The following is a 10537-nucleotide window of genomic DNA, read 5'->3' on the forward strand; positions in this document are numbered from 1 at the left end:
AAATACGAATCCTCTAGAGCCTCGTCTAGTGGTCGCCAGGGTTCGTATTTTCATGTACAACGTTACCGGCTGAGGCCGATGGAATTGATAGTTGAAATATATATCTTTCGGCTCTTGCATTTTTCAAAGTTTGAGACCGATATTTTATGTATAAAAAAAGTTCGAACGTTCAAAAAATGTCGAGGTTCAGAAAAAAGATAAAATAATTTTCAGTGAAGTTCCTACCAAAATGCAGTACCTAAACGTACTTTATTGTACTCTAATACATTTTCCAAAGTTTCAGCTCGATATTTTATTTGCAAAAAAAGTTCTTAGGTTCGAAAAAAGATTCAGTGAACTGATAAAGTGAGGTCGGTAATATAGGTATTTAGCTGTGTCACATGCCCTTAAAAAGAATTAAAATTTTTTTAATTTGACTTATGTCACATTTAAAACTAAAGTTCACAAAATTGATGCTCTGGGTATGTTGAAAACACCATCAAATTTGTTTACCACCAAAAATTAGGAAGAAATTTCATATCTTTTTGAAGAAGTTTATTTTTTATGAAAAAATAAAAACTGTAAACAAATAAAAATTATTAACTTATGAAACTCGCATATTGGTAATTAAAAACAAGCTAAGCGACATGCAATAGTTTTTTAGTTGAAAAAGTACGGAATAACTTTTTCAATTCATTATTCAAATATTCAAAAGAATTCAAAAGTTTTAAATATTCCATAGAGATTTTAAAGGCTTCAAAGAATTCACACTGTTTTCAAAAGAAGCAAAGATTTCAAAAGTTTTCACAAAGATTTTGAAGATTTCAAGAAAATTGCAAAAATTTCATAACAATTTCAAAAGGTTTGAAAGATTATAAATATTTCGCAAATATTTCAAATATAATAAAAATTTTGCAAAGATTTCAAATACTTTAAAGAGTTCACAAGGATTTTAAAAAATTTCAAATATTTCACATTGATTTCAAAAGATTTTAGTTTTCACAAATATTTCAAAAGATTTCAAAAAAATTTCAAATACATATTGTTGTTTTCGCAAATATTTTAATAATTCAGGCATTTTAGAAGATTTCAAATATTTCACATAGTTTTTAGAATATTTGAAAGATTTCAAATATTTCAAACGATTTTTAAGGTTTTAATAATTTTACAAGGATTTCAAAGATTTCGTAAATATTTCAAATGATTTCAGAATAATTTCAAAAGATTTCACGAAAACTTCAAATATTGTAATGATTTCACAAAGTTTATGGAAGGTTCATCAATATTTTTAAAATGTCTCAAATATTCCATATATTTAAAAAATTTAACAAAGATTTCAAAAGTTTTAAATATTTCATAAATATTTTAACAGACTTCATAAAATTCACATTCATTTCAAAAGATTGCAAAGATTTCAAAAGTTTTCACATAGATCTTAAAGGATTCACGAAAATTATAAAATTTTCAAAAGATTTTAAATATTATAAAGATATCGCAAATATTTAAAAACTTTCACAAATATTTCAAATACTTTAAATATTTCACAAAGATTTCAAATATTTTTAATATTTCATAAAAATTTCACATTGATTTCAAAAGATTTTAGTTCCCACAAATATTTCAATAATTTAGACATTTTCTAGGATTTCAAATAATTCACAGTTTTCAGAATATTTGAAATATTTGAAATATTTCAAACGATTTGTAGGATTTTAATAATTTCACAAAGTTTTCAAAATATTAAAAAGATTTCACAAGGATTTCAGATTTCATTAATATTTCAAATGGTGGTTTCAGAATAATTTCAAAATATTTCAGGAACATTTCAAAGATTTCAGAAATTTTTGAAAGATTTCAATATTTGAAAAATTTCTTAATTATTTCATTTTTTTTAATTATCACAAAGATATAAAAAGTTAAAAATATTTCATAAACGTTTCAGCAGACTTCAAAGAAATCACATTAATTTCAAAAATTTTCACAAAGATTTTCAAGATTTTACGAAAATTGCAAAAATTTCACAACAATTTCAAAAGGTTTTAAATATTTAACATATTTAACTAAAATTTCACATTGATTTCAAAATATTTTAGTTCTCACTAATATTTCGAAAGATTTCACAAAAATTTCAAATACATATTCTGCTGGCTTCGAACATATTTCAATAATTTCGACATTTCCGAAGATTTCAAATATTTCACAGAGTTTTAAGAATATTAAAAAAATTTCAAATATTTCCAAAGATTTTCAAGATTTTAATAATTTCACAAAGTTTTCAAAATATTAAAAAGATTTCGCAAAGATTTCAAAGATTTCATAAATATTTCAAAAGATTTCGCGAAAGATCTCACAAAGTTTTTGAAAAGGTTTTAGAAAGATTTTGAAGAATTCAATGATTTCACAATAATTTCTAAAGGTTTTTCAAATAATTTAAAAATGTCCGAATAATTATTTCAAATATTTAACACAATTCTCAAAACATTTCATAGATTTCAAATATTTTAAAAGATTTGAAAGATTTCACAAATGACCCAAGAGATTACAAAAAGATTTTAAAGATTTCACCAAAATTTCAAATATTTTAATGAATTCGCAAAGTTTACAAAAATGTCCATAAAGATTTTATAGATTTCGCGAAGATTGCAATTATTTCACAATAATGTCAAAAAGTTTCAAATATTTAAAAAATGTTTCAAATATTCCATATATTTAAAGAATTTCACACATTTATTTCACATTGATTTATGATTTCTTTATTTGACACACTATAAAATTTGTTTCCCACCAAAAACTAAGAAGAAATGTTATAACTTTTTGAAGTTTATTTTCTATGAACAATAAAAAAATTGTAAACAAATAAAAATTATTAACTCATGAAAGTCGCATATTGGTCATAAAAACAAGTTAAGCGATATGCAATATTTTTTTAATCGAAAAAATACAGAATAACTTTCTCGCCATGAGAGAGAATTTTCCGTTTCACGGAGTCGCTAATTTTATTAAAAATTTAAAATCTTAATAAACCACAATTTTTTAATGAAGTACTTTTAAAATTTCATGTTGAAACTTTACAAACTAGGCAATTAAAAATTGAATTTGAGGGGTTTTTTCATTCGACTTTTGAGTGTCACAAGGATTTCAAGAAACTTTACCAAAGATTTCAGCAAATTTCAAAGATTTTAAAGATTTCTATGACTTTACAATAATTTCAAAAGACTTTCAATATTTTAAAGATTTGACGAATATTGCAAAGTTTTCGCAGTGAGTTTGAAAATTTCACGAAGATTGTAAAATCGTTCTTCTTTGCTTGATAATTCAACTAATTTGTTTAAAGAGTTTGGTTGAATAGCTTTGTTAAGAAGTCACTTTGTTTGTAAAGATTTATATGTTAAGTTGAAAATTTCTTGTTGAAAAGTAATATTTTTTTATTGAAAATTCAGCTACTGGGGTCAAAGTTAAACTACATTGTGAATTTTTTTATTATTTGAAGACTTATGTCTGGTTGAAAATGTAAATGTTTAGTGGAAAATACTTTTTTTTTAATTCATTTTTGTAACAGAAAATGTAACTTTTCCATTGTTTTAAGATTGATATTTTTTAGTTAGACATTCGCGTTTTTTTGTAAAAAAAAATAATTTTGAAGTTTGAAATTTCGATTATTTTGCGTAAAAATGCATCAGTTTCGTGGAAAATTATTATTTCTTTTAACAGTTATTTTTTTTTTGTTTGAACATTCAATTTTTGTAAAGAAAATTTGTCTTCTGGTTTGAAAGTTCAATAATTTATATAAATTTTTATTTATTTTTTTGAGTGAAAAATCTTTATTTGTTGGAAATTCGTCTGTTTGGTTTTAAAAATTCTTTTCTTTTGTTGTATAAATTTAATTCTTTTTTTATTAAAATGTAAACTGTAACATTTTTTCGTTGGGAATTTGTCTTTTTAGGTTGAATATTCAACTGTTATATTAAAAATTCAATTATCTTCTTGAAAATTCCAGTATTTTGTTAAAGAACTATCTTTTAAAGTAGAAAAGAAAATTTTTTTTGTTTGAAATCAATTATTACATTTGAAAATTCTTAATTTGTTTATGAAATACTGTTTCAATCCGCTTATAAAATATTTGATTTTAAAAATGTTAGAAAAGAAAAATGCTGGTATTTGAATATTAATAATTTGAAATGAAAAATTAGTCAAAGACAAATTAGAGAATTTTGAAAATGTCACGCGTTCAAGATTTCCGGGAGTGGTTTTAAATTCCTGAATATGTCTGAGCTATAAAATAATTTATATTCAACCATTTATATAATCTGAACAATAAAAATAGAGTCAAAAATCATAAATTCTTCTAAATTCTCCTAAATTCTGTCATATTCTCGGTTATATAACCTGAACTTAAATTCTCGGGAATTTAAAAACTACACTAGAACATGAATTTAAAATCTGAATGTTCTCTGATGATAACAGAGTTGAACAGATTATAAAATGACTGGGAAAGGTGAAATTCTACATTATCATTGTTCAATGCAACCTGCACAAATTTATCTTTCCTCCTTATTTTATTATTGACAGAGGTATGGTTAAAGTCTGAACTAAACAAATTTTTATAAACAAATAAACAGAACTTTCTAAAAAATTCACCTCAATTTCTTTGCATTTCAAATATTGGGTCTGATTTTTAATTGCTTTTTTCAGGAGATCGTGTGAAGTTTATTGCCGTAGGCGCTCCTTCAGGCTTTGTAACAGATTGGATTGCAATTCAGGTATCGGTCCTAGCAAATGCATCTACATCTCCCCTCGATTATCACGGACATGCTCAAACTTTTACTTTAAGTCAATTCTCTCCTTATGATTAGATTTCGATAAGAAGTAAGGCTGTAAAATTCTCTTCAATTTTACCAAATTGCCTTTTTTTTTATCGAAAATCGATCAAAAGCACTGTGATTTCCATTAGATGTCAACCGTAATGTGCCGTTTCAGTTAATTGCCCTTGACATCTGTTCAAACTTTCAAGACTTTAATTTAAATTTTCTTATTACGTTTTTTAAGACTTGAGGAACTATTTGAGATTGCAAAACTTGAGGTTTCATTGCCAAAAAAAGAAATATTATATGTAATAGTTTAGTACTTCAATTCTTATCAATATTTTTTCAAACACAAGAAATACTCGAGAGTGACGAAGAAAATTTTTCGAAATTATTCCCAAAAGATTGTTATTAAGTTTCTCAAAACTTTCCTTAGTATAAAGAAACTGTAATTTCTTAAAAAAAGATCTTTTAGATTTAAGTAGAGATATAAGTCATCGAGAATTAATGTAAATAAGTTACATATTTTATTGCTATAAAAGTATTATTTTATAAACTAGTGGTGAATTTAATAATTTCAGGGTGGTTGTTTTAATCAAGGAAAAACGTCCTGTCATTTCGTATTATTTTCCCGCTTTACAACATTTTTTCACGATTATTCAAATTTAAAGATTTGAACTATTGAAACAATTTGAATCTTTTAACCATTTGAAATTGAATGTCGTCTAACTGCAAAATTAATATTTTTAAGTTTGATAAATTGTAGCATTCAAAGATTTAAAAATATATAAACCCACGCTATCATTTTCAATGTTCTAAATTAAAGAATGAATAAAAAAATTACATTTTAAAAATTATATAATTTTAAACTTTTTAAATTCAAAGTTAAATTATTTTTATTCCTTACACATTAATAATTGTACAGTTATTGGTTTTTATATATCAAAATTTATTTTGAAATATTTTCTTAAAATAATTTTTTTTTTCTCAAAACATTAAAATGTTCTCAGGAATTTTAAGACACAATTTTAATTATCTTGAAACTTTTTTAAATTCTTAAAAAGCTTTAAATTTGTATTCAAAAATCTTCAGAAATGATTCGAATTTTTCTTAAAACTTTTAATAAATCCTTCAAATTAAAAACATCGCCTTTAATCTTCCAGATTATTTTTGGACAATTCTGAAACTCTGTTGCAATCTTTAGATATTTTTTTCAAATTATTTTTTCAGAATATAACATTATTTTGAATGTTCTTAAGAATTTTGATAACATTTTTTTATTCATTTAAAACCTTTCAAAATGCTAAAAAAAACTTCTATAATTTACATATATTCAATATCTTCAAAAATCTACAGTTTTGAAATCTTTTAAATATTCTGTTAAAAGAATTTTTCAAAATAATAAATCATTAAAAATTTTCCCAGGAATCTTAATAAGAAATTTGTAATTATCTTTAAACCTTTCAAAATTTTTTAAATGCTTCAAAATTTTTTTTTTTATATTTTCAAAAATCGATTTTTTCTTTTTATTAAAAAAAAATCTTTAGGTTTAAAAAATTTTTTAAAGGCTTAAAGATAATTACAAAATTTCTATTAAGATTCCTGGGAAAATTTTAAATGATTTCTTATTTTTAAAAATTCTTTCAAAAGTATATTTAAAAGATTTAAAAACTTACACAAATTGTGATCAATAAAAAAAAATTAAATACTTAGTAATGTACAAAAAAATCGAGTAAGTTTAAGAGATATTTACAACCTTTGTAAAGATAAAAAAATAATTGAAAATAATTGTTTTAATTGAACATTGTTTTTAAATCATTTAGATTTTTGAAGATATTGAATATATGTAAATTGTAGAAGTATTTTTAGCATTTTGCTCATTTTATAAAAACCGTTAGACATTACCACATAATAAAAAATTTTTTTTTTCTTAATTCCAAATTTTCATATTTAATGAGTTAAAAATGAAATATTTTAGGCTGAAACAATATTTGCATAGGATTTGAAAAATAATGAAAGGGTTAAATTATGAATCTATAAATGTGAGATTATTTAAAAAATTGAAAATAGTTTATAAAATTTCAACCGGACAATTGAAACAGTTCAATTTTTAAATTTAAAATCTGTAAATTGTTTAATTTTGAACAGATCCAGAATCATCGAAATATTATTCAATTTAAAAAATAATTAATCAATTTCTATTCAAAGTTGATCACTTAAAACGTTTCTTCTTCAAAAGTTTCAATTTATAACGCTATTAATTTTTGTTTGTTTGAATCTTCAAAACTGCATTTTAAAATTCTTTAAATTGAAAATTTACCCTTCAAAAATGAAGACCAAAAATGGAAATTTTTTTATGGTAAAAGATTTTAAAATTTTAAATTGTAAACTGAGCGATTTCGTAATTTAAGAAGTTTACAATTGAACTCAAATATTGAATAAAAAGTTTATTTCAAAGGTTTCGTAAATATTTCCGATAAATTTAAAAGATTTTACCAAGACTTCAATGATTTACGAAAGATTAAAAATGTTACGCAAAGGTTACAGATAGGTTGAAAATGATTCACAAAGATTTCAATGTATTCCCAAATATTTTTAAGATTTCATAAATATTTCAATAATTTAAAAAAATTAACAAATATTTTGAAAAAATTGCCAAAGATTTCAGAACGATTTGAATATTTTCTTAAAGTTTTAAGAATTTCATAAATATTTCGCAAACATTTCGGCTACATTTGAAAGATTCAACAAAGATTTCAATTGTTTTACAAATATTTCCGACAGATATTAAAGATTGCACAAAGATTTTAATGATTTTCCAAAGATTTCTAAAATTTCACAATTATTTCTAATATTTCGCATAGATTTTGGACAGATTTAAAAGATTACACGAAGACTTCAATGATTTTCTAAAAATATCAAGAATTTTACAAAAATATTACCAAATATATCGAAGATATTTCACAAAGATTTCCCAAGACTTCAGAAATATTTCAGAAAGATTAGAATGATTTTCCACCTATTAAAAAAATGTCACTAATATTTGGCAAAGATTTTGTTTTGATTAAAAATATTTCACAAAGACTTCAATGATTTCCGAAAGATTTAATTAATTTCACAATTATTATCAGATATTTCACAAAGAGTTCAGCGTTATTTCACAAACATTTCAACGATTTCCCAAAGATTGCACAAAGATCTCAAATATTACGAAAATACTTCAGATCGATTTTAAAGATTGCACAAAGATTTTGATGATTTTTTAAAAATTTCACAAAGATTTTATAGGTTTCCCAAAGATTTCGGGTAGATTGAACAGATTTCACAAAGAAACTTTCATGATTTTTCAAAGGTTTTAAGCATTTAAAAAATATTTCAAATTTGGCAAAGATTTCCAAAGATTTCGGAATGTTTTTATATTTCAAAATATTTCACAAAGACTTCAATTAATTCACAAAGATTTCTGGTAGATTTTTTGAAAAAATTTAAACGATCTGACGATTTTAATTATTCGATTGCAGAGGCGGGCCTTTATCAACTAAGTGTGAGTCTTAATGAAATTATCATTAAGTTCCCAATTAAAAAGACTGAAATAGAAAAAAATCTAATTTTTCCGTCTGCAGATGCCCGAATAATGCAATTTTTAATAAATTTGTTTTAAAAAGTCATAAAATTTATTAACTAATTATGATTATTGCTAAAATTGTCATAAAGTTCTGAATTAAAGAAAGTGACATAGAAAAAGACGAATTTCTCTGTACAAAAAGGCCAGATTAATACATTAGTTTATTTTATTTGTTAGTAATATTAACAATGATAATCTTAAAAAGAAATTTCTTCATCATTATATTGTTTTTATTAAAACTTCTTCCAGTATAACTTTAAAGAATGTAAAATTATGAAAAATCCTAGAATTATATAATATTGAAAAATCTTTAACTAATGTTACTCTATGAAACTTAGGCCATTTCAACAACTTTCCCGTCATTAACGAGCACAGGGAACGTTAAACAGAAAAAGGGTAATTTTTGTCGTCATATTCGTTTATTTATAAAAAAATGAAAGCCTGATTTAAAAATCAGACTTGAAAACTCTCTTAGAAATCTTATCAGCTTTTTTTCAAAATTTTTTTGTATAAATCGGTAAATATTTGTGGGCTGCACGTTATTTTGATCACGACAAAAGGCATTTTTCACACTGGATCACCTTTGTATGGATGGATAAAACAGTCTTCCGATAATCGTATTGGGATTAATGAGATGACTGAAAAATCCCGAAAAATATAATTCCCGAGACTGTAAAATTCTTGAATTGGAAAATTCCTGAATACTAAAATTCCCGAAAAATAAAAATACCGAATTTGAGAATTACCGAATATTAAAATTCCCGAATTATAAAATACCCGAATTGAAAAATTCACGAATATCCAATTCGGATATATTATAACTCAATAATTTTCTGTCGGGGATTTTATGATTCGGGAATTTTCCAATTTAGTAATATTATAAACTGTCGGGAATTTTATTATTCGGGAATTTTCCAATTCGGCTATTTTATAATTTGGGAATTTTAATATTCGGGAAGTTTATTATTCGGTGATTTTCCAAATTGGCTATTTTATATGTTGGGAATTTTAATATTCGGGAATTTTATTATTCGGCAATTATCCAACTCGGTATTTTTATTTTTAGTCAATTTTATTATTCGGGAACTTTCCAATTTGGCTATTTTATAATTTTGGAAATTTAATATTCGGGAATTTTCCAATTCGGCTATTTTATCATTTTTGTAATTTTAATATTCGGGGAGTTTATTATTCGATAACTTTCCTATTCGTCTTTTTAATAATTGTTAATTATTCGGGAATTTTCAAACTCCGTATTTTTATTTTTCGGCAATTTTATTATTCGGGAATTTTCCAATTCGGCTACTTTATAATTTTCGGAATTTTAATATTCGGGAAGTTTATTATTCGGCAATTTTCCTTTTCGTCTTTTTAATAATTTGGGAATTTTAATATTCGGGAATTTTCAAACTCGGTATTTTTATTTTTCGGCAATTTTATTATTCGGGAATTTTCCAATTCGGCTATTTTATAAATTTCGGAATTTTAATATTTGGGAAGTTTATTATTCGGCAATTTTCCTTTTCGTTTTTTTAATAATTTGGGAATTTTAATATTCGGGAATTTTCAAACTCGGTATTTTTATTTTTCGTCAATTTTATTATTCGGGAATTTTCCAATTCGGCTATTTTATAATTTTCGGAATTTTAATATTCGGGAAGTTTATTATTCGGCAATTTTCCTATTCTTCTTTTTAATAATTTGGGAATTTTAATATTCGGGAATTTTAATATTCGGGAATTTTCAAACTCAGTATTTTTATTTTTCGGCAATTTTATTATTCGGAAATTTTCTAAATAGGCTATTTTATAATTTCGGAATTTTAATATTTGGGAATTTTAATATTCGGGAATTTTCAAACTCCGTATTTTTATTTTTCGGCAATTTTATTATTCTGGAATTTTCCAACTCGGTATTTTTATTTTTTCGCAGTTTTATTATTCGATCATTTTCCAATTCGGCTATTTTATAGTTTTCGGAATTTTAATATTCGGGAAGTTTATGATTCGGTAATTTTCCAAATTAGCTGTTTTATATGTTGGGAATTTTAATATTCGGTAATTTTCAAACTCGGTATTTTTATTTTTCGGCACTTTTATTATTCGGGAATTTTCTAATTCGGCTATTTTAT

General features: G+C 23.8%; 1 protein-coding gene across 1 annotated transcript in view; it reads left to right on the forward strand.

Moving 5' to 3' along the window:
• Positions 1–5281, forward strand: part of LOC117171354 — an 18056-nt gene extending 12775 nt beyond the window's left edge. Inside the window, exon 5 of the mRNA XM_033358597.1 lies at positions 4672–5281. Within this exon, the coding sequence (XP_033214488.1) occupies positions 4672–4832 (161 nt within the window). The 3' untranslated portion in view covers positions 4833–5281. The remainder of the gene's footprint in view (positions 1–4671) is intronic.
• Positions 5282–10537: the final 5256 nt, after the last annotated feature.

The sequence above is a fragment of the Belonocnema kinseyi genome, chromosome 4 (assembly GCF_010883055.1).
Source record: "Belonocnema kinseyi isolate 2016_QV_RU_SX_M_011 chromosome 4, B_treatae_v1, whole genome shotgun sequence".
In the NCBI taxonomy this organism is placed as follows: domain Eukaryota; kingdom Metazoa; phylum Arthropoda; class Insecta; order Hymenoptera; family Cynipidae; genus Belonocnema; species Belonocnema kinseyi.